The sequence below is a fragment of the Lycorma delicatula genome, chromosome 1, assembly GCF_047948215.1.
Source record: "Lycorma delicatula isolate Av1 chromosome 1, ASM4794821v1, whole genome shotgun sequence".
Classification (NCBI taxonomy): domain Eukaryota; kingdom Metazoa; phylum Arthropoda; class Insecta; order Hemiptera; family Fulgoridae; genus Lycorma; species Lycorma delicatula.
This window is the reverse complement of record NC_134455.1, coordinates 349,461,454-349,487,864: the sequence shown is the minus strand read 5'-3', so window position 1 is coordinate 349,487,864 and position 26,411 is coordinate 349,461,454. Positions and strand designations below refer to the sequence as shown.

Genomic DNA, 26,411 nt, shown 5'->3' with positions numbered 1-26,411 from the left:
AAAAAAAAACCGATATGCAGAATTTGCCCTGATTACCATACTTCCCTTATTATAGTATAATGTTTAGTTAAACAACATAATTATACATCTGGCCAAGTAAAAATTCTATTCAATTGATCTTAAAATTTTTCTGCTTTCTTTATTTGTTATTTTAACTCCTGAAATATAAAATTAAGTAAAGAAATGAATGAAAAGATTAGCGGCTATTACACTTCACTCCTAATTGGGAGATATCAGTTTTAGCATATTCTTATATGATTATAGAAATTTAAGTGATATAAGTAACAAAAGACCTTCAAAAATTAGTTAACTGCCACTTGCTTGTTAGAATATCTTCCTAAGCATTCTATTTTCATACGATCATTTTTTCTTCAATTTGCCTTGAATCATATATCTATTAATTATAATTGGTTCTCTGATAATTCTACATATCTTAATTTTGAAGTTTCTGGAATTAATTGTTTACTTAAAAATATTGTTATTTACTGTATTAAACCCTTTGTTAGCATTCAAGCTTTTGGGATTAACCTGTTTGTTGTCTACACTCTTCATTGATTAGGTATTTCAGTGTTTAAGTCAACAGCCCACTCATTACTTGTGGAATTTTGGCCTCTTTTCTTAGTAAGAATCATATATCTACATACTATTTTGTAAATATACTGTTCATTAGTTTGTCTTTAGAATGTTTACTTGTCTCGGGTAATCTCAAAAGCTATCAATGAATAAGAAAAATTCCTTCATTATTTTAAAGTTTCCTTCTTCCCAGATGTAAAGGCTACACAAATACATAAACATTCATATATTCTGTAATTTTCTCCCCATATCTTTTCATGATTATATAATTAATAATATAGCTAAAAAAAAAAAGTTATATAGTTAATATAGCAATATTGCTGTAAAAAAAAAACAAAGCTAAAAAAAAAGAAAATGAGAAAATCATTAATCATGCATCCATCAAACATTGGGATGTGATTCTTTAGGAATTAAATGTACTATCATTATAATTAAAATGGTTTTAAACTTTAAACTTCCATAATCCTCCTTGTACCCTGCCTTGATTTATTCAAGTAAAAAAGTGATAATATTTTGATACTTTATTTTAATCTTTTTAAGACCATTCTACTTTCAAAAAAGATAAAGTTCAAAAAAGAAGATCTTCTTCTCTTTTCTCTCTTATCTTTCATGAACCTCTACCTTAAAATAAAGTAAAAGTTTGAATGTTAAACACTCAAACTTTTATTTTTAAAATAGTTGTTCTTAAAAAAATTGCAAAATCTTACAGGAAAAGCGGTATGTGCCTTCTTACTCTCAAAGGCTCATACCTCTTATCCTGTTAATTAAGATAACTTGAAATAAAATGATAATTAAATGTTTTTTTAACAAATCTTACCATAACATAAAAAATTTGACAACACAGTTGTAGGACGTTCCCATCACACGGCTTTTTTCTGATGCACGGCTTACACACACAACTTAATTTAAAATATTTATCATTTTATTTAAATGTAATATTTTTTGTACAGCTGTACGTCATTGCTACACTAATGCTCCTTGTTGTGACAGGGGATACTATTGACACAGCATACCCACTTAACCACCAGGGAGCATTTTTGGGGAGGGGATGCTATTTTGAAAAAACTTTTTTTGCAAACTTTTTTTTTAATTGTTAACAAATGTGCCTAAGAAAAATAAAACCTTAATTAGGCAAAATCTCGATATACTGAGAGTGACCTTGCTCTAAGCCTCACCCCTTGACCTTTTAAGTTGAAAATTTAATGACATCAATACCCCATATACATAAGTAATCTGACTAAGTTTGGTCAAAATCAGTCCGCTAGTTCTAGAGATATAAGATGTGAAACATTGAGTACATGCACACACATAACAACATCCAAAAAATTTATATTTATTTTTTCGATTCCTTAGGTGTCAAAATGTCAAGATTCAGTGAAAACCACATATACCTAAATTAGACCAATTACAATACTTTCCCTTCTATAGTTATAGCTCTACTATAGCACTAGATGGGAAAGTAATAAAAATTCTGTCAAAGAATTTCAAGTTTCCTTGTCCTCTATACATCTCACCCCTACTAACCAGATCTATGAATTAAACAAAAATTTTATTTCAATATTCAAATAGTTTTTTTTTTTAATAAAAGAACATTTTCTACTTTTAAAAAGATTAACGAACAGGAAAGGAAGAGTTCAACATGTACCTTCAAACATGCTGAAATGTGATCAGCCTGAAGGCAAATGTTGGCCATTTTAAACACATCTCCTCTAAGTAAAAATTAATTGTAGTATCTACCATGCACGCACCCAGGTTTGGAAAATAGAAAAAAGTAAAATAAAATATTTTTACTTTTTTGCATTTTGTTAACAAAATCACCATTTAAGATTGAACATATACAAGTATTTGTTAAAATTTTTGTTGTTGTTACAATAATAATTGCCATTATTATTTCTGTTAATATCACTATAGTTTTTATGTTTAGTACTACCTACCTTTCTTAGCTTCATTTTTTATCACTTGACGCGTTTTGGAACCATTCCATTGTGAAAACTTATTGTACTGGTACTTTTAAATAGACGTTAATCTTTATAAAACATTTAGTCAACACCCCTCCCAATATCTGATGTAATGCCTTTTCTGACCTTCTTCTTATTTATTTGCTATTAATGGTTATACTTATCTTTTAATTTATTATCTATTTCCTGTTTTCAATAAATTGACGATCTTGAAAAGGACATCTGCTTGATTGTTGACATGTTCATTTATGGTCATTTTATTGTTAATTTTTAATTTACAGATTTATAGATTTTCTAAACTGTTCAATCTTCTTCCTTTAACACATTTGAGAATAGTTTCATCGATTCTTCCATTTTCATTGGGGTATGTCCTGAGTATTTGTTATTTCCATAATGTCAGTCAATCAGTCTATACTACAAATATTTAACAAAATGCATCAGTGCTTGAGTTTTTGTTGTACATAGAATTGTAATTATCTTTGTACCATAAACAATTGTCCTCACTTCCATTGAGAGCGTTCAAAATATAACATTTCTTGAACGATTTTTTAATCAAATCATCCAGTATTTCTGACCAAGCATCAGTAATCCACTCATAAATCTGTATTTAAAAACTTCCTTAATTTTACCAGATGTAGTCTCGTGTGCCTTACTGGCCATCCAGTTTGCATAGTGTTTACGGGTTTGGTTTTGAAAAATCAGATACAGAGACATTTGTAGATTGAAGAATAGATGTTATTCCACCATTAATAATATAACTGATCACATTTTTCAGTTATCAATCTTTGCTTTACATCATAGGTCACATATGACCTATGATGTAAAGGGGTCATAACCCCTAAAACTGTTCATTACAAGTATGCAAGGTTTTCTTAATAAAGCGCCTGGTCAACACTCCCACACACTTTTAATCTGCTCCAGTACTAATCATCCCTACTCTTGTGCTCATATGACAGTATCAGGTGGAAATGATTCACCTTTCGATAGACGTTTTCTTTTAAAAATTATATACAGTGGTAATTTTCTGCCATCTGAAAGTATTGTCAGCAACATTGTTTATCATAACCAGCATCTGAACATTCTTTGCACCTATACTTTCAATTGTTGAAGTTGTTGGCATTTTGAAAATCACTAATGTCTGGATGGCATGCCCAGATTTATGTACAGAACAATAACTATTCCTTTTTTGTAAATTTATGACATATCTTTGAAACCTTGTCAATCTATCTTCATATGCTTCCAGTAGCCACTGTGCTATTGTCATTCATCTTTGAAAAGACAATGGTAAAGAAATGGGCATACCTATTTAAGTGCAACTTTAAATTCATTGTTATATTTAATTCATCATCGATTTCCAGGGATTTCATCTGCCACATTTCTGTAGAAACTGCGAATCCAAACTGACACACATTCTATAAATATGCTGCAAGATTTTCTTCTATTTCTGAATAGTTTGTGTTTTTCCACGGAAATACTCTCTTGTTCTTATTGGTTACGAGAAATTAGTTTTCTTTCTTTTGTCATTCATGAATGCAGGACTCTGGTATATCAATTTTTTCTGGAAGCATGATTTCCTTGCCCCTTTTCATAATCAATAACAAATAGCTTTCCTGTAACAGTGAATGAACACAGGTTTTTTCCACTAATTCTGTGGTTCAACCATACACAAAACCTTTACGTACAGTACGATCGTTGTCACAATGACAAACCAGTCATAAAATCACTACAAAATGTTCAAACGGTTTTTTATGAAATAAGAAAATAGCCAGTGTGTGAGAAAAATGCTAAGGACAGCTTCTGCAAATTATAAGCTGGCACCATGTCATAGGTAAGAGTTTAATTTTCTAATACCAGTAATTACTCACAGCCTAGTTTTTGTTTTATCTAAATCATTTTATTTCACTGAATGTAGGTTTGTAGTCAAAACAAAGCTACAATTAGCTATTTTACAATTATGTTTGGATTGATCAATAAATATAAGTTTAATGTTTACATATCAATGAAAACCTTAAAATCCATTTACAGTAGGCTATTTTTACAAACATCAATCCAGACAAAATACTGCATGGGTTAAATGGGTATATTTGATAATTATTATCCCTGTTTCTCTCACTGTTATTTGAATATAATGAATTAAATAAACATTTGTCAACAATGATACAAAGTTTCATTTCAGATGCTCAGTAGTAAACTTATCATACATAATTTTTTCTAATGTAATAGCTGTATACTCATTACTACAGATAAATGTGATATGATTTATTAAATAAAAAAATCTATTCATACCCAATGAAATCCATTCTGTCAGTATATTTTATTTCAGGAATAATAACCAGTTCATTGGATGTTGGATATATTACTGTGATATTTTGCTCATACCTTGGAAGTCACAGTCACAAATCCAGATGGGTAGCTGCTGGTGGAATAATGGTTACTATTGCATGCTTTATTCGTGTACTGCCTCACATCATTTATGGGGCCGGTCAAGATGCCATTGATCTAGCATACAACAGTACTTCAGACATATCAAGTAAGTAATAAAAAAAAATAAAATATAATCAATAATGACAATATTTCAACATAATAAAATAATACTTAGGCTTTGTTTATTACTAATAAAAATTTACTAAAAGTTTATTATCTATTTATTAAAATTAGTTCTATTTATTTATTCATTCATCTAAATGTGATACTTATTTCTAAACACAGTTTCCATTAATGATGAGAGATGAATTTTTTGTATTGTGGAAAAATGCCTAACCTGACTAACCTGAAATGAACCCAAAAATTGAAAACACCTAATCTGATTTGAACCCAGAACCTTCTGGATAAAAAATATTGATTCTATTACTTCAACATTTATTAAGTACCAGCCAGCTTGTCTAGCCAGAACCTGGACCTTCAGGGCTCAGGCGAATCCCAGAGCAAATTCAGGATATCCTTGGGGCCAAGGGACCTACCCCACACCTGCAGAGCTTGCTTTGCTCTCCATTATCAATTTGCCAGCAGGACTGACGCCTTGAACACCTGCAGAGCTTGCTTTGGTCACCATTCCCTTCTTCTTCTTCTTTCTTTACAGTTTAGCCTCCGGTAACTACTGTTTAGATAATTCTTCAGAGGATGAATGAGGATGATATGTTTGAGTGCAAATGAAGTGTAGTCTTGTACATTCTCAGTTCGACCATTCCTGAGATGTGTGGTTAATTGAAACCCAACCACCAAAGAACACCGGTATCCACGATCTAATATTCAAATCCGTGTAAAAATAACTGGCTTTACTAGGACTTGAACGCTGGAACTCTCGACTTCCAAATCAACTGATTTGGGAAGACGTGTTCACCACTAGACCAACCCGGTGGGTTAAATGGAATGGTAGATGGTCACCATTCCCATCTACCCCGTACTGTACATTATCCTCATGGTTGTGAAAATAATACTGATAAATAATAATTATAGTATTCAGGCTTTATAGAAACCTGAAAAAGAAACTAAATTTCAAAAGATAGAATTATAGTAACTATGGTAACTGAAGTACACACACCATAACTTTGATGAAAAGTTCATAACTTATTTCTTATCCATGGTGGCGGAAATATAACAATGAAGTAAAAGGATTAATCTATTTTTTCCTTAATGAATATCTTTAATTCACAGACGATTGTTTCCAGAGATATTATAAGAGCACTCCATTGCACCTCCCAAAACAGCGCCCCAGGGGCTACCCATTTATTACCAGTTGATGGTGATGATTGGTCTAGCCTTGCAGAAGTAGCTTGCACACCTTAACACTCTAGCCTCACTTGCAGTCCCACAGGAAACCCATTATTATTAAACAGAATTTTTTTTAATTTACTTAATATTACTTTATTTAACATAAATTTAATTCTATTATTATTGTAATATTATTCATTTGATTGATTCAAATCGTTCAGTTCAAACCCAGTGATAAAGACTCACAGTTCACAATTAATTCAATTCATTAAAGATTATGCTTCAATCGGCAATCTCCACTACTCTCTTTTTCTGTTTAACCTCCAGAACCACCATAAGGTATCACTTCAGAGGATGAGTAAAGATGATATGTATGAATGTAAATAAAGTGTAGCTTTATACAGTCACAAGTCGACCATTTCTGAGACGTGTGGTTAATTGAAACACAACCACCAAAGAACACTGATATCTACAATCTAGTATTCAAATTCGTATAAAAGAAATCTCCACTACTACATGTACATATTTTTTTCCAAGATTTTACGAGATATAGTATATCTAAAAACCTTCTCAGTTAAAATAACACAAAATTGCCAACCTCGATAACAGAGTGTAGCATTTCTGGCTTCTATCCAAAAGATCCCGGATTCAAATCCCAGTCAGACATACCATTTTTCATATGCTACAAGATTAAAGATTTCCATTCACAAGGTTCAAGGCTATGCCATGAATTAATCATAAAAAAAAAAATAAACAATAACCATTTCATGTAATTATTTCGTTTTAATTAGAACTAGAAATCTACTATTTTTCTTCTTTTTTTTTAATAAAAACTAAATAATACACTGAATGAATCTTTACTTAATAAGATTTCATAATACAGGATATGTGTCTTGTTACATAACCTATGAACCAACTGAAATTCCCTATATATTTTTGGTGTAATAGTTTTTTTGCAAGTAAATAGTGAAAAACAAATATTTAGATTATTAATTCAGTTATTTACCAGTAGAATGCAGGACCGATTGATGACAAACTGACTCTAAATTTATTTGTAATTAGGCACATTAACGTAGCTGACAGTAGCACTTTTAAAATCAATATCTACATACAAAAAAAAAATATGTTACATTTAAAACAATTTTAGATACGTTAACGATTGATAAAGGCAACCGGTCAATACTTGGTTGCCAAAAATATCTATCAGTAACATCGTAACATATTTATCATGTACTCATATTTCCTGAAAAATAGAAATTCAAGCTATAATAGAAAATATAGCTTTACAGTTCTCACTTTAAAAAAAAAAACTCTTTTAAATGCAAACTGAGATAAGTGGGATTCTTTCCAGAGATAAATGGAATATCTTCACAATATTCTACAAATTCTCAGAAAACAGTAAGTCCTCAGTGGATCTTTTATCCTTCTATATAAAATCAGAAACTTTTAATTCACTTTTTCAATGGTTTTCTTATGTTCAAATTCCTGTACAGGTCAAATTTAGTAATTAAAATTTGGCACACTTCCCATTATACAATCAGACTGAAATTTTGCACACAGCTTTGGTTCTGATGAAAATATAATATAGCAGTGGTTCCCAAACTTTTCCGAGTTGCAGTCCCCTACCCTTAGTGTGGGAAGATCCACACTTAAGTAACTAATACACCCCAGGGGGTCTCTCTCTGACTCTTAACGAGCCTCCCCAACTACCGGCTATAAATCCAGCACAGCAGGTCAGCCCATCAGTTCTAGATCTTTGGCATCTGTATCCTCAAACCTTGGCAGTGGGGAGGGTGGATCGATCCAGCTCTGCTGTTCCCGGTTCCCCACGCTGCAGGCTGGGTCCTTTTTTTTCGCTGCTATCAGCTCCCTCTCAACCTGCTTGTGCAAGGGGTCCCGGCCCAGCTATGCTGTTCCTGGGGCTCCAACCTCAGGTCGGTGGTGATGCTCCTATTTCTCCTACATGCCAATTCTCTGTAACTTTTTTTTTTAAATCTTGATCAGAGCAGTGTTTTAATGCAGCTCTGATCAAGATTTTATCAAATACCCCAAACACCAGTAACATAAAGTGGGATAAGGCAAGCAGAGTTTGGAATGAATAAGACTGTCAAAAACACAGGACTGGATATGTTAAGATTTGGATAAGGCAACTTCTGGAATAAATGTAACTATGAAGATGGCAAATTTTTGAACTGCAATCAGTTTTTAAATTAACAAAAACTATGTGAGAAAATTTCTTCTGAAACAAATTATACAGGTGTCCCATATGAAATGCCCTAATTTTTATTTAACTATACCTCCCAAAATATTACATATATCGACATGAAACAAAAATAAAATTAAAGCCTGTCTTATCATGTTATAACAAAAAATCACATCACTTCCACATATGTGCCACATGAAAAATATCCAGCCAGTAGGTGATTTCTTGCCATGTTCGTTGAAGCATTTCTGGTGTGATGGTTGAAATAGCATTCCAAATGTTCTCAAGAAGCTACTACATGTTTGCTACTTTTGTTGTATACATCCTCTCTTTGAGAAGAAGTTCAGAGGGGTTATGTCTGGCAAACTGGGTGGCCAGGGAATTGAACCACCTCTTCCAATCCACTTACAAAGAAACATCTCATCCAGCCTTTCCCTTACATCAAGGAGCCAGTGTGCAGGAGCCCCATCTTGCTGGAAGAGGATGTTAGGAAGCCTATGCTCAATTTGTGGAAACACAAACTGCTCCAACACGTCAAGATTTCTGATAGGGTGATTGAAAGTGGTGGTTCAATTCCAGATCACGTCATAAACCCTCTGGACTTCTTCTTCTGGGGTTATGTCAAAGACAGTGTGTATACAACAAAAGCAGCAAACATTCAGGAGCTGCGTGAGAGTGTTCAGAATGCCATTTCATCCATCAAACCAGAAATGTTTTAATGGACATGGCACGAAATCGCCTATTGGCTGGATATTTTTCGTGTGGCTGGTAGGGCACATATGTGGAAGTGATGTGATATAATGTGATTTTTTGTTATAACTTGATAAGAAAGGCTTTAATTTAATTTTTGTTTCATATCGTTATGTTTAATATTTTGGGAGGTATATTTAAATAAAAATAGGGCATTTCAAATGGCACACAAGTATACAAAAACATTATGTATTTATACATTTAGAGTGAATTAGTGATAAAAAGAGCAAATATAGATTTTTTGATAAAGCTATTTTTGAAACTATTCAAATCTTATTCCAGGAGTATTGTGTTTGTTTAGTGATTTTGTTGTGAACGAAATGATTTGTTTTGTATCTGACATTACATTAAGATTTTTAAATTTATGAGCAATTTTCTATGAGTCTTCGTTTATGTGATGATTTTTTTTGTGTAGGTATGTATCATATACCCGCTTGATGTACTCCTTCAATCTGAAAAACAGCAGTACCAGTCATTAAGTAAACTATTAAAAAATATTATATATTTTTAATTCAATGCTTAAAACGATTTATTATGAAATTTGGTTCACCGAATCATTACAAAAATTAAATTTCACATTGATACAGCTTACTTCAGTTTTGTGCTAATTATTAACTCAAAATATGAGGATTGGTTGAAGTACAATGCAAAGTTGCTCATAACTTACAAATTAAAACAGATAGTCAAATGAATCAAATATGCCTTAAACAAGCATTTCATTTGTTACAAAAAAATTTTTTTCACAGGCATTATTTACAGCTACATATTTCTCTTGACAGTTAACCAGTTTTCTTGTTGTGTTAATGAAGACTGGTTTTTCCATAGTGAAATCAATACGATTAATATCCCTCCTTAAATGGGGAAAGAAGTAAAAATTGCAGGATGCCAAATGTGGTAGGTATGGAGAATGTATGGAACAGGTTTAAATTTCAACTCCACAAGAGCCTTGACAGTCGCATGCAATGTATATGAAACAGCAGAATATATGTATGTATCTTGTCACAGAATTATCAGTTCCATGGGTTGTCAAACATAACACACGTTTCCTCAGGTATTTAAACACCTCTATGTATCTTATAGAATTTACATTCTAACCAGATTCCAGGTTGTCAAGTCATGTACAAGTGTTTTGAATTACAAAACACTGCAGATATTTTTTTCTAGAGGGTTGTGTTTTGAATTTTTAATGGTTTTCATGCTCTGCGATGAAATACAGCGGAAAAATATCACTAACATTCATTTTTTCTGATTTTAAAGGTTCAATCATGAACTTGTTTTAGATACGTTAACATAGCAGGTGTACTAAACTTCATAACAATGGCAAATGATAGAAAATGAAAGAACATGGGCAAACAAGTTTTGAATTGTTAGTAGCAGGAGAATGAAACTACAAGACCACAAGATAGCAGTATATTTTGTTTTCTCATTACATACCTACATTTCATCTGCCCCTTGTATTTACTAAACCGTTGATTCTTGAGTGCCTGCTTCATGTATGATTTTATGTCCTTTACAGTTTTTATAAGCTTAAATTTATATTCCCTATCCTAAAATTGTTCACAAGTATTAATCAGTTGTCTAGCTTTGATACAATTATATTAAAACTAAATATAAACCGTATTAAATATAAACCGAATGAACTAAAGTTGAATATCATTTTTTACAGATACTATTTCTAATAACACTCGATCATTACCGATGTGTGGAGTTACTGATTTCAGTGAAGATTGTTCAGAAAGTATTACATCCATAATGCCTACAGCCATTTTAATTCTATCACAATTTTTTCTTGGAATCGGTGTTTCAAGTTACTGGTCTCTTGGTGTCGCCTATATGGATGATAATAGTCGCAAAGACAAAATTGCTGTACTTGTTTGTCAGTATCAATCTTTTATTAACAACTCTGAAAATTTTTTTAGATCTATAATCAAACTGTTATTTTGGAATTTTAATAATGTAGAAAAATCTATAATCTCAATCATGCAATAACTTAGAAATTAATTTGAAACAGTATAATGTATAATATTTATTTATATATACAGCAACAGACTGATGCCCAATAATGGTTACTAATGGATGATAATAAATGTTAGGTAATGTGTAGAAAAATGCTATACCTCACCAGGACTTGAAGCCAGAAGCTCAGGATCGAAGGCAGACACTACAAAAATATTGTCTTAAAAAAATGTTGTAATAATTTTAGCTTTAATCAGATCTAAAAAAAATATGGATATCTCAAAAATATGTTATTTAAAATATTTGTCCCAAAATCAGTCTGTCTTTCTTTAAAGTAAATCATTATTTTCTAAAAATCACTAATGAGAAAGAAATTTAATTAAAAAAATTACTCCCCAAATGTTCAAATTTTCTTTTGAAGATTATTTAATGAGAACTTCTGTATCGAACATTTTGCTAATTTGTTTTTTATTCAAAAGGGGTGTTATATTTGTAAAATTCAGCTTAAAAATATTTACAGCCTGATAATAAGATTGCAACTATTCTCCATGTATGACATCTAGATGTCATACCTACAGTGAGAATTTCATGCATAGTCATGAGTAGATTGTTTATTTTTTTATTTATTAGTAAGTAAACTTTTTAATTTTTTTATTACTTTATAATTTGTTATGAATAAACACATATCAATGAATTACAAATAATTTTTTTTATATAACATAACATTATGAACAATAATAAACAAGAGCAAGATGATAATTTTGCAAGGCAGCTAAAAGTTATTTTCAACTATGGATCACACTTAGCACTGTTCTTAGTGAGCTTCTTCTTCCAAATTTCCTGCCAGCACATTTTAAAAGGCTCTCACTGGCTTTTTTCCTGAATTCTACAATTTTTTTTTTACTTTGGAATTTCAAAGAAAACCCTCCTTTCTTGAGATTTCTTATAATTTTTCTTCATTAATCCCAGATTTTGTAAGTCAAAAAACGTATTAATAAATAATTTTTCAATGTAGTCTCCTCACTTTTCAATACACTTATTTCATCATTACACAAGCTGTTTTACATCCTTAGAAAAAAATGGTTTTTGTCGAGCAATAAGCCATGCATGCACCAACTCAGTTCTTGGTTGAATTTAGTTCTATTTCAGTTGAATTTAGTTCTAAGTTGAATTTTTAGCCTCTTAATGTCCCTCTGAGTGAACCAAGCAGGTGAACCAAGCAGTCTGAACTACAGGACTACAGTCTGACGATCAGGACTACAAAGAGGACGTCAATACCTCAAAATTGATTTTCTAGAGTTTCAGCAGCATGGAGAGCAGTTGCAGATAGGCATTGTCATGCAACAAAACAAAGCCTTTTACAGTTTTCTTCTGCATTTGTTTTGAACTGCAGGCTTCAGCATCTCAATAAAAATATCATTATAACAAGCATAGTTTATTATCAAGCCTGTTTCCTGATAATGTTATAGAACTGAGTGAGCCGTGCATCTCAAAAAAAACCTGTTAACATTAATTTTCCTTCTGACATACTTTATCCTAAGTAACTCTTTAGTTTCTAACTTTTTCCTAGAAGACAGTTGTGGATGTTTCATTTCATACTTCAGTGTTCACTCTCTGATTCAAAATGATACATTTACGTTTCATTACCAGTGATGAATCTGTTTAAAAAAATCATCACCTTCATTATTATAGCAGATCAAATTTTATTGACAGATGTCCATGTGTATTGTGAATTGTTTTAGGATCTACAATAACAAGCTTTACATTAAGTTAAATTTATTGTGGATGATTTTCTAGGTAGAACTGTAACTAATTTGTAAACCATTTGCAAGTTCATCAGTAGTCATTCATCTGTATTTTAGAACTATAACACATACGTACTCATCAGCTGTAACCCTGACTCCTTCTTGACATGACATTTTTTTTTATTTTTCAATCCACTGCAACATACCCTGTTGCATTAAAATACTGTTCCCATATCGTTGTAAATATCATTATTAGATTTTAGCTCATACACATTCAAATTACAAAAAATTGATCATTGAATAATACTGCTGTTCTTTGGTGCAAACAGAAAGCAAAGTGGCCATGGATAACATTATGGTTACAATAATAGAACTGATAAATCAGTTGTACTTGGCTTCAAATCTAGGGATAAGTTAGAAACAACATGTAGCATCTGCATACTAAAATGACACTGTTGCCAACAGAAATACAAATTAAATACATTGTGCATATTTTTATAAAGAATTTTTACTCATTTTTATATGCACTCTCAGTACCCTTCTACTCAATTCTTCTTTTATCTGCGATCAATATTTTTAACATTCATATTAATTAGTTTATATTACATTTTCAATTTCTTGATCTATCTCTTCTACATTCATCCATTTGCATATTCTAAAATTTTCTATTACTCTAAAATTTTCATTTACACCAAAATTAACTGTCTTTTTACATTTATACTTGCACTCATTTTTAAAGTATAATTATTCCAACAATGATGTGTGTTGTTTTTATTACACAATTATAATTTTAACTTAAGTTACCCCAAACCTAATTCTTTATTCATTTCCCAAATAATAGAATAATCTATCTCTACTTTTTAATTTTCTGCTACTTCACCAAGTAAGAAGACAAACAATTTGTTAATATCAATATAAATTTCCTTACAATTATACTGCAATTTCTTCAAGATATTTCACTGCATCATCTATTGTATCATCCACAAAATAATTCTTGGCGATGTAAAATAATTCTACAAAATTTTTGGTATTTTTTTCTTTTTACAATCTACAAAATAATTATTTGTTCGCACATGTGCGTGCGTGCGCGCGCGCGCGCGCATGTGTGGGTATGTGTGAATCATAAAATGGTATAAAGTTCATGCTGCACTAAATATGTATCCATTTAAAATGAGAGCAGCCTATTCTCACAGAAAGAAAAATAAACTCTACTCTGCTACTTTTTATAAAATTAGAAGCAAATTGTAGCAAAAGAAAAGCCAGCAAAGAATTGCATAACTTTTTCCACTGAAGTCTGGAAAGTTATAAAGTTGATCTGAACCATTATTGAGGTACAAAATTAATCCTGTATATAAATTACACCCCTCCCCCCTGCCCTCATTTGTTTCCTTCAACTCAAAAAATACTTACATTTTTTATTAACCAATTGCTGTACAAACTTTCAAAATTATTTGACAAATTGCTATTAAAATATTTAATTACTCCTAAGGATAGACAACTACTCCTTAATCAATTGATTTTGAATAAAATCACATAGATTTTTTAAAGATGTTTTTTAGCCGGTAAATAAGGAAAGCTTTGAGATACAAAAAAAAATATGAAAAAAATTTTTTTACCCTTTGCCTATTAATTTAACGTTTGATGGAACATAACAAAAACCACATTTTCTAAGAAATGTTGAAGTATGTAGAAAAATTACTCAACTCCAAATAAAATATTGAAATATAGGGCCAGTGGTGATCATATCTCCCCAACCTCTTCAACAATTGTAACCAAAATTAAATGCCATCAAAGACCCATATTCAGACATACAAAATTTCATTAAAACTGGTTATCCAATCTCAAAATATCAAGCAAATGATGACAATAAAAATTTTAATTAGTCTAAAATAACTATCCAAACACATAAAGTAACACACTAATATAATGAAACCATTTAATTAGTACAAAACATGATTTTCAGTCAAAAAACAGCAAAAAATAAACATTCTTTTGCCCCACCCCATTATGGGGATTTGAATAAGACCAAACACCATCGCAAAGTACTTTGGCTATCTAAGGAAAGTTTACTTATCCTTGAGTAAAATTTGGAGATAGGGATCCATGAAGAGTGAATTTCCTTGCCTCCTTGACCAAAATTAAATGGCATCAATTCACCACATACAGAAATCATTATGCTAAATTTCTTCTAAATCAATCCTCCATTCTGCAAGTATCAAGCAAAAAACAGCAAAAAAATTGTTCCCTTTACAGAATTTTTCAATGCTAAAATAATTTTTTTTTTTTTTTTGAAGGGGTAATGAAATTTCAAGATCTGCAAAACTCAAACCCAAATTTGACCCAGTTAGTATACTATATCCTTTATAAGGTATACTTTTATAACCATATAGCATGTAATATGAAAACTTCATTATTTATAAACTATCATAACAGATTTTCCAATTAAAAAATACATTTTGATGGAATGTGTTTCAGTGTATGTGTGATCCAGTGTGGTGGGATGTAGGGACCAATTTCACAAAACATGTTATAGTTCATACAAGAATTACACTGCATGAAATTTGAGCTCTGAATAAATACATTTTAATTTTAATTAACATATATATTTTAAATGAAAATCTATTTATTTCATGTGATAGTATGTCAATGACTGTGTGTTACACCCAACTGATAGGTTCTAAACCAAAAGGAATAAATATAATATTAAAAAATAACTGCTTCATTATTTTTACAAAAAAATGATCTTTGCTATAAATAAACCTTTTAAATACTTTTATTCTGATTCAGTACAACAATAAATTACGTATATCACGTTGGGTATATATGCTAGACCTTTGATTAGATAAAGGAATTTGCCTAGCATTTGATTGGCTTGTTCAAACAAAATCGTGGTAAAACCTTGGTCAGAGCAGTATTACAGAATACACAATCAATTATAGAATTAAAAATTTTCTGGTTCAAGTCCTTATTAACTAAGGACAAAATATAAACACATGAAATAATACCTAGGTAAATACATATGTGAAGTTACTAAATAAAAAATATTTACAAATTAAATCATAATTCTGAACTTGTTAATGAACACTATTTATGTACAGATAGAACAGGACAGAATTCAGAATTTTTAAATTTCCTAATTAGTAATATTTAAAATTAATCTGTATTTTAAATAAATCAGTGACTCAGAACATTGTACCTTACCATTAAAGACAAGCTAATGTATCCGTTTAAAGGAATGGGAATCCATAAAATTTTAGTAAACTTTATGCCCAAAAGAATAAATATATAATATAAAAACAGTATAACATATAAAGTATTAGTTAATGTTAATAGTAAAAAGTAATTTAAATTTTATGAAATAAGTTTATTCTTGTGATTAATTTTCTTCTAACAGATTTTCACAAGGAAATAACTGTAATAACCAGCAGCTCAATACATTGAAAATCAAAAAAGTAAAAAAAGAATGGGTGTAACATTGAAAAATTCTGGAAGGATGTATTTCAATAAGAATGCATGTATGTATTGATGTTGGCCTGTTTTTTGCTTGATATCTCCATACTAGGTAGGCCAATTTGTGTAAAATTTGGCAAATTTCTGTATATCGGGTATTTACACAATTTAATTTATTTTCAGACAATGGGGCAGAGAGATATGGATCTCATGGGTTCCATGTCTCAAAATTCTTTACTTAAATGTTAAACTTTTTCAAATAATTTAATGCTCATTACGTAGCAAACACACTGATGATGTCTGATATTTTAACCCAATAAATGGGGGAAAAGAACTTTTTTCTTTTTTATTGTTTCTGGACTCAGAATCACATTCGTATACTGACTACATTATTTCAATACATCAATATGTTACTTTGGTTATGCATTTTTGAGCATTTTCATTCAATGGTGGGGGATAATAAGTCAAAACCTTTTTGCATCTTTTGCATCAAATATCATTTTTCTTTATATTTTCAGACTGAAATAAAACCAATTTTTATGAAATTTTGTACAATGACCTTCTGAATATAGATCATTAACACCATTTAATTTTCATTACAATTGGTCAAGGTGATGGAGAGATATGGTCACCATGGATCCTGAACATCAAAATTTTACTCAAAGGAGCAGAAAAACGTTTTTTTTTAAATAATTTTTTAATTACATACTTTTAATTTTCCTCTTAGTAATAGGAGGGAAACTCCAGCTACCCTAGATAACCAGGTATATTTCTCACCTTTTCCAGGAAAGTTATTCTACCCTTTTGCTAGCTTGCTTAGAAAATAAAATCACTTATTATATAATTAAAGTAAATTGTGTACTTAAATTGCATTATTTAAGCTAATCAACAATCTCAATTTGTAAATCTAACATTTCTATATATTATTAAAAGAATAATATTTACTTTTATTTATTTTGATATAAGTTAAATTGAATTTTTCCCCTATTTATAACAGCTATAACTGCCTTCCTTCGAATGCTTGGGCCAACAGTTGGTTTCTTTTTAGCATCATTCTCTCTTGAAAAGTATATTGATCCGTCACTAAAGCCGAAAATTGGCATCAATGATCCTCGATGGGTTGGAGCATGGTGGTATGGTAAGTAATTAACTGTACTTTCATATTTATTTTAAGTAATTTATTTTATAAGAAATTGGCTCATAATTGTTAGGATAACAATTATCCTAATTCTTATAAATGGATATATTACTTTTTCAGTTATAAAAGCACTAACCACTTTTGTAGTTTTGAAATATTTTCATTTAATAAAAAAATTGATAAATCTTTATACCAATTAAAAAAAGAATATAGCAGATATGCCCAACCTATAATTTCTAGAATCAGGAAAATCTAAAAGTAATAATATTAGCTAGAATTTTAAGATAATTTTTTATCACAATTACCTCCATAGCAAAGTGCAACAGAAAAAAATGTTCAATTTTGTCTTGTTACTAGCGAAGTTAATATTTATTACTCTAAAAATTAGGTATGCTGTGTTCAAAGTTATCATTTTTAATATGTAAAAAGGAGAGCTGAAAGTTTTTTAGCCTGGCTACGTAAAACGACACCCAAAAAACCTAAACTAATCTTTAACATAAAAAATAAAATAAAAAAATGATGCATTTTCCCTAAAGTTCAGCATCCTCAGCTACTATTATTTTTAAAGTTCATGTAATAAATTCAAAAAAGAAAGTTCAAATAAACCACTGCTAAGGTATTCTGGTGTCTATGTGCTCAAATTCCAAATTTACTTCTCAGCCTAGATCATCTGTTGCCTTTCCAGCCTTATGTACGCCCTTCTACAGTTTCTATTAACAATTATTTTTTTTTCAAACATACCAAGGCAGAGTAATATTAAAAATTTATCTTTTGACCCATTTGAAATCATTAAAACAACTCTCTTATACTAAAAAAATTATGATCACACCTTTTCTGCTAACGTTTACGTCTTGCATTTCTTTCTTTGTAAACAATCCAAGTGCTAGTCATGACTGGTCTCTGAATTAAAGAAGTGTAGCCAAGGATCATTAAAAGTGATAGTGGGGTTACTGTTAGTTTACGTAAATTAATATTCTTTTCTTGAAATATAAAAGAAAAAATATTTCTAGAATTTTCTAAATCCGGCAAACTTAATTTAGAATATTTTTTTTTCATCACATTCATTTATTTTAGAACCACTTTATCAATAGTTACTACATACAACAGCTCATGAATGTAAACCAATAAATTCCCTGGATATTTCTAGTTTTACAAAGGAGATCTCCAAATCTGGCTATAAAAATAAATAAATAAATTACATTAATATACATTACATAAATCACATCAGTAATGGATAGATATGAAGTTTCATTGAAAAGAACTGTTCAACATTTGCCTTGGGAAACCATGGTTAAAACCTTAATCAGAGCAACAAATATAAAATTAATTGTAAAATAAAAAACATATTCGTAATCGAATTCTATATTAACTGTTTAAAGTATAAAAACATGGAATAATTTTAAGGTAAATATATGAAGATACTAAATAAATAAAAAATAACTACAGAATAAATCACAATTCAGATGGCTTTATGAAAATTATTTGGGTACATATTTAGTACATGTTGGAAGGGTTGTAGAAATTATTTTTTTTATTAATTTTTCTAAATAAAATTATTAAAAAATTCATCAAGAGAGTAATACTGTACATGTAAAAGAAAATTTTTTAATTGTGTATGAAATAAATTTTTTGGAAGATTTTTTTAAAAACGATTTGGTAATTTAAAAAAAAAATGGCAAACAAAAGCATAACTCCTTTCTCAAAACATCAAAACAAAATATTTTGCTAAATTGCCCAGAAACAGTACTGCTGACAGATTTTGTAGAGCTGATTATTTTTTTTAGCCAATTGCTTGTATTTATATTTATGTACGAGCAATTGAGACAGTAATAAGTAAAAGGATAAGTAATCGTTTTTAATTTTCAAAATATCGGTCAACATGAGTCGCACAATCAAGGGTAACAGACAATGATCTGACAGCCGATTTTTATATCTGAAAATTCATTCTAACTCTTGAGGTAGCCTCAAGAGATATTAAACTTCAGACAGAAATAAAAAGTATAAATGAACAATAGTTACAGGAGCTTATGTAATTTAATTCCTCTCAGGTCTTGCTGAATTTTTAACTCAAATAATCTTAAAATCACTGTTAAATTTTTCACAATAGACTATAATAACAAGCATTAAGGTTAAGTAAGTCATTGGATGGTCCAAGAACTTTTCAGCACCCCCATTGTATAGACTTTTATCACAAGTATTTTATAAGCTAACAAGTAATTAGCAAAGCTCTAATTCAAAATTACAACCTAAACATATTTCTTCTAGATATTGTCATATGAATGAATAGTAATCCAATATGAATAAACTTCAATAAAAAGTAAGACTTTGATCCTGATTAATATAGTAAACTGCATCCACTTGCAATCAAATTGTTCTACAACACCTTGAACCCCAATTACCATTTCAAAACTGAAGGGTGTGAATTAAGAATAAAATACCAATGGACAAAGACATGTTTGAAAACTCCTTCAAATAGATCACAAAATTCAACAACATTATTAAATGCAGTTTGTTTGCATGTTATCATTAACTGAAGTCTGATAATGACCAAAGATTTTCAATTTTTCCATGGAACAGAAAAGGTTTTTCCTTTAAGCAAATAAGACCAAGCAAAACAGTAGAAAAACATTCAATCAAACTAGAATCACAAAATATAAAATAATTAAACATAAAAAACTGGTTACAGTTTATTTTAATTCACAAAAAATGACTATATGAAATAAAAGATATAATACAATACAAATATATCGAGAAATAAATAATTTAAATGTTTAATAAATAAATTAATTTGCCGACCACCATGGGTGAGTAGGTAGTGTCTCAGCATTTTGTGCTGAAATACTGGGTTCTAATCGTGGTCAGGCATGGCATCTTTTCATATGCTACCAATTTGCACCAGACTATTGACCATACCTGTTGATGCCCGCTCTTTCGTACCAAAAAAAAATAATAAATATTTCTGAGGCAATAATTAAAAATGTTTTGAGTATATATCACATTAAATGAAGATGTAGTAATAAATTCAAGTTTGTTTAATTAGTATTTTATTTAAAAACTCTTCAACAATATTTTAATAAGTTTAAAAATATTTTTATTTAATTTTAAATATGTTGGTCAAACAATCACGTAAACTGGTTGATAATTTACAAAAAGTGACCACATAATAAGATTATTTCCAGGGAGCAAGTGTCAATAATTTTAAACTTAAGGTAGCACTGTAGCTAGAATATAGAATTCAAAAGTAATTGCATTAACGACTGAAAGGATACACTTGAGCAAAAAAACAGATTTTTACGTAAAAAAAAGATTTAAAAAAAATAAAATAAAAAACAGAATAATTCCTACACTGTGTGAAATTGTTAGTGTTCAAAATAACATTTTTTTTTACAATATTGAATAGCAACTTTGTCCGCCAAATAAAAAACCTTAGGAGTCCTAAGAGGACTCCTTAGGAGGCCCAACAGAGGCATAGAAAAAAAAAATTGTGTAAAAATATTTTTATTTACAACTGTAGGAAATAGATATTAATTTTTTTTTTTTTATTTTCATAATTCTGACTAAAAAATGAAATACAATATATACATTTTTTTTAAATTTTTAATAGAACATTCCTGTCTTTATGATAATATTTACATTAAAATAATAAAAAATGTTAAAAAGTAATATTCCTAAATAAATGTGTTGTAAATATGCCAGAAACTTAAAATATGGAAGAAACATAACTGACAATTACATTGTTTAAAGCATTGATTCTCAAACTTGTTCACCCACCAGCCTCGTTGTTTTGTGAAGTAGATAGAATCTATTATTTTTAAAGCTATGATGATACATACATTAGTGCATGAAATGTAATTTGGAGGATGAGTTTAGCATGTTACAAAACATTCAGAAAAAAATCATGCATTAATATTACTACATATTTAAAAAAACAAGTCGCTATTAAAAAAGGGACTCTCTATTAAAAAACAAATCATAATCTATTATGCATTAAAAAAAACACTCAAGTAACATCTGTATATTAGCCTTCGTTTGCGTTTTCATTGAAGGAAAGGAAAAGCTATCGATGTTAAATTATACTCTTCTCAAACTTTTTTGCCCACCACCACATCAAGAATCAAAATTTTCTAGTGCACCCAAAATTTTTAAACTTACCATTTGTTAGCACTAATAATTGCAGTTTCTGTTTTTAAGATGCGCTCTTAAAAACAGCATTTAAAAAACCCTCCATATATATTTGAATCAATACATTGCTTAGATCAGGAGACATGCATCATTAAAGACAAAAGTAGTCTTTTCTCTTTAAAGTGGAATATTTCGGTTCAGAAAATTCTTAGATAGACATATAAAAAAAAGAAATTAAAGCTAAAGTCTTAAGCTTATAAACAATTTTAATGCAGTTTAGTGAAAAATTTTGTACTTGATCAAACATGAAGAAAAACTTTCAAATTTTTAAAACTGTTCTCACTAATTTTTTTTTAATTTGATAATTTTTGAAATCTGAAGTATACTATCAAAAAGTAGAGTATTGAAGCTTTAATTTTTTTATTCGTCTCTCTAAGCCTCTTGGTTGCAAAGTTAAAGTATTTGAATACAAAAGGTATTGTATTTAAATACAATAATTTTTTATCATAAAATATAGGTGTTCGTTTAATTTTTTGTACTCTAGTGCAGTAGGTATTTAATTTTAGTTTGAAGTATCAGGAAAAAATAATTTTTGCCTTTTTTTTAATCAGCTATCGCCTTTCTAGACCACCTGAACACCCCCAATTTTCTGTGGGCTTTCTACCACTGCCCTCAAGACCACCAACGCTCACAAGGGGGCATTATCACCCACTATGAGAACGAATGGTTTAAAGGATTCTTCATTGTCAATTTTACTGAGAGCATTCATACCTCTTTAGGTTATCACCTGAATTTTTAACACTTCATTACAATTATCAACAGATTTTTTATCAATTAAATCTTTTATTCTAATCAGTCATCATGGGTTTCACAACTCAAAATTTTACTAATAGTTGAATTTTTTAATATAATTCTTTACTTGCATATTTACATATTTTAATGTTTTACTTAATTTTCTTCATAAGAAGTAGTCCAAAAAGGACAAATCCCTTCAACAGCCAAAGTTTCATAACTCTCCCAGCATAGCCAGAAAATTTATGCAGATCTTTGCTTCTTTTGTCTGTATAATTTTTACCATAAATTTAAGTTTTACTAAAATATTTTTTCAGTTTACTATTTTGGAAAATTTGTATTTATTCTCTGTTAACTTTATTTATTTATTTATTATCTTCACAGTTTTACATTTATTCTTTATAAACTATTAACTATTTTTGTGTATTAACGACAACTGAATAAATTATTTATCTCTAATTCTTCATTAATCAAAACACACACACACTGATCTATTACTTCCTCTAAAAGAAAAATATACTGAGATGAGACGAATGAAAAGTAATATTTTAAAAGAAGATATTTGTTGGTAATAATGCATACCTAGAAATTAATATGTTCAAAAATGATTTACAGTATACTACAGAAGGTAGGTTACTAATGAATCAAATGATCATGTTGCAACAAAATATTGGGCTTCTTTTACCAGCTTGGATTCCACTTGGAGTATTCAACCTCATCCTGTGTCTTTTCATGGCTTTCTTCCCAAAGACTTTGCCAAGGGCTGCTATCCGACGAAAAGATCTGGTTGAGCCTCCAAAAGCTAGGAAATCATTTAAAGGTATGTAAAAACAGAAAACTATTTTTATAAATTCAATTTTGAAAAATGATTTTTTAATTTTTGTAACTGTTTCAGTGGAGTTGTATTTTCATATTTTGGATAACTTTTAAAGACTACACTCTTTTTTTCCATTTTAACAGTTTTAAACATTTTAAAAAGTGGCCCAAATTCTGTAATAACCTTGTTAATCTAGTACATGTTACTGCCAAAATACATTATGAATGCCAGTAAAATTTAACCATTTCTGAAGCTAAAATCATTGAATGTATTTCATTTAAACAAGGAAGTTACTACTTCATTGTACAAAGTGAATATTTTCATTCCTTAACCATATTTATGGCATTGTTATTTTAGAATTATCTCTTGTTCATTTTTTATAAATACATATGTAACGTTTTGTTCTTACATGATTTTTAATTATATGTAACATATTTACAGTTATCAATTTTAATATTAAGTGTATGTCACACCCATGTGACGCACCTAATAGGTAAAGTAGTAGTATAAAGTTATTTTTTTAACAACTGACAATTTTTTTTAACTACATACAATAATCAACAGAATTAGTTATATTCATTTTTGTTTTACTAATAAAAATTTTTCATACAGTCAAATTGTGTGTAATAAAATACTAAATTGGCCCTCTACAAAAAACATTTTTGATAATTTTTTTTTAATTTTTGATCAGTAAATTATTTATAATTTAATAAATGTTATAAAAGAATTATAAATAAAAACAGGTAGTATGAAAAATTACTTTATAGATCTTCATGAAATTTAAGCTTTAAATTTTAACTTTTAGAAATTTTGTAAAAACCACACCTGAGATTTTTATCAAACTATTAAATCAGAATTAAATATATTTCAAGCAATGTATACAAATTTAAAACATGAGAAAGGGAAAATAACAATGAATTCCCAAGACAATTTGTTACATGAACACAATATTTTGAAAAATTGCTTAATTGCCCAGCTCTGGCAGAATTTTTTGTATTCAAAGAATTTAAGGCCATATTTCAAAACCTACAGACTTCTTTGAAATCAAAGACAACAATAAAAATTTTAAATATAGCAAAACCAGAGGTCAAGATAATATTGAAGCAGAAATGCTGAAATATGCTTTAAATGCCAGAAATTTTCTTTAAGGAAAAAATGTCAAAAGATTGGAAAATATCTTAATTCATCTATTACACAAAACAAAAGGTAATAAAACGGATATAAACAATTACAAAGGAATTTCACTTTTCTCTCTCGCGTACAAAATTTTATTAAAAGCATTATTAAATAGAATTCAACCAAGAGTTGAAAGAGAATGATGCAAACATTAAGAAGGCTTTCCATATAGAATCTCTTGTTAAAACATTTAAAGAATTTAAGATCAATAATAAAACAGTAAACATTAACAAAAACATATTCAAAAGTTACATTTTTAGGTGGAATTTCAAAAATGTTTGAAATAAAAGCCCTGAAGGAAGAGAAGTCGACAGTCCCTCACCAATATTGTTCTCAACTTCGATCAGGAAAAAGTAATTCAAGTATGGAATAGAAAAACCCAAATACTTAATAAACAAATATATAAAAATGGGAACAAAATCTAAATCTTTAAATATAAATGTTTTAGTGTTTTTAATGATCTGATAAATTTGGTAAAAGGCAATTGAGATGAAAATCAAAATTCAAGAATTAGAAATTGTGCAAACAAAATCGGTCAACAAATTTCATACGAAAAAACAAAATTATTTTCCAATAATAAAAGTACAATTCAAACAATGAGAAATCAGATGAAAAAACAATCAAAAGAATTCAAAAATATAAATATATAGGTGAAATAATTACTCTGAATGTTTAGAAAAGAATAAAACAACAAATGGAAGTGGCTTATCAACTTACAAGGAACATTTACAACAAAGGATCTAACACGAAATTAAGAAATACAAAAAATGTAGTTTTACCAGAAACATTAAACAGTGCAGAAAGTATACAGAATTTTTCAGGAAAAAATGTATACTTAAAAAAAAGAATTTTAAGAAAAATCGGTGGCCCAAAAAGTCAATGATAATATTTACTTAAAAAATCAGAAGAAATTTACCAAAAATCTGATAAAATAGATTGTACAATGAAATAAAAACTCAAAATTTTATATTCCCTTATAAAAATTGGATGAAACTAGATTAAAAAATAAATTACTTAGCTTTTTCAAAAAAGGAAAACCAAAAATATAAAATGGTTTAAAGAAACTGAAAAAGAGCTAAAATGATTAAATATGAACTAATTTTCAACAGACAATCTTTTCTTATGTTGGCTGAATCCACATTTCAAGAGAAACAGAAAAGAAAACACAGTGGATGGACCAAAAGAAGGAGAGAAAAGTTAGTGGAAAAATAAAAAAATTTCTGAAAAGAAATAAAGTCCAAGATTATTTATGAATCATCCTTAGAAGTGAAAAAGTTATAAATAACAACTATAGTAAACAAATAATACATTTAGACAAATCAAAACATTCATTATACAATATTTACCAATAAATAAATAAATTACTTATGCAAAGTTTTAGAAGTAAAGTGCTTTTGATAAAGCACACAGTTTTCTTCATAATTTATCTTCTGATTGTTTTATGTTTTAAGTAATATTGCTTCTACAATTACAAATATATAATAATTTTTTTGGTAATTTATAATATATAATTAATTTATTCACGTTCTAATGGTTTTTACAGATTTTGTTGAAACATTAAGGCGGCTACTAAACAATAAATTATTAATACTGAACATGCTAAGCACATTATTCTACATGTTTGGAATGGTAGGGTACTGGACATTTTTACCAAAATATATGGAATCTCAGTTTCAACAGTCAGCATCTAGAGCCAATCTTGTCACAGGTATGATATTTGAGCTTATTTTCTATATTTACTAAACAAGTTTTTCACACTAGATACTAATCAATATATCATAATACTAATCAATATATATATCAATATATATCAATAGATACTAATCAATATATCATGAATGTATATTAATTAAACATCATTAAAGAACCACATAGATTACTTTATTTTTTTTAATTGACATTTTAACAATTTATAAAAAGTTATCTTGTCACAGGTACGATATTTGAGATTATTTTCTGTATTTACTACATTTTTTTCACACTACATACTATTCAAGAAATCATTAATGTATTATTCATT

At 29.1% G+C, this 26,411-nt stretch overlaps 1 protein-coding gene across 1 annotated transcript in view; it reads left to right on the top strand.

Moving 5' to 3' along the window:
* LOC142318414 (solute carrier organic anion transporter family member 74D-like) overlaps nucleotides 1–26,411 on the top strand; it is an 85,344-nt gene that overhangs the window by 37,066 nt on the left and 21,867 nt on the right. Inside the window, exons 3-7 of the mRNA XM_075354999.1 lie at nucleotides 4,855–5,061; nucleotides 10,862–11,071; nucleotides 17,344–17,484; nucleotides 23,087–23,218; nucleotides 25,935–26,099. Coding sequence (XP_075211114.1) covers nucleotides 4,855–5,061; nucleotides 10,862–11,071; nucleotides 17,344–17,484; nucleotides 23,087–23,218; nucleotides 25,935–26,099 — 855 coding nt within the window. The remainder of the gene's footprint in view (nucleotides 1–4,854; nucleotides 5,062–10,861; nucleotides 11,072–17,343; nucleotides 17,485–23,086; nucleotides 23,219–25,934; nucleotides 26,100–26,411) is intronic.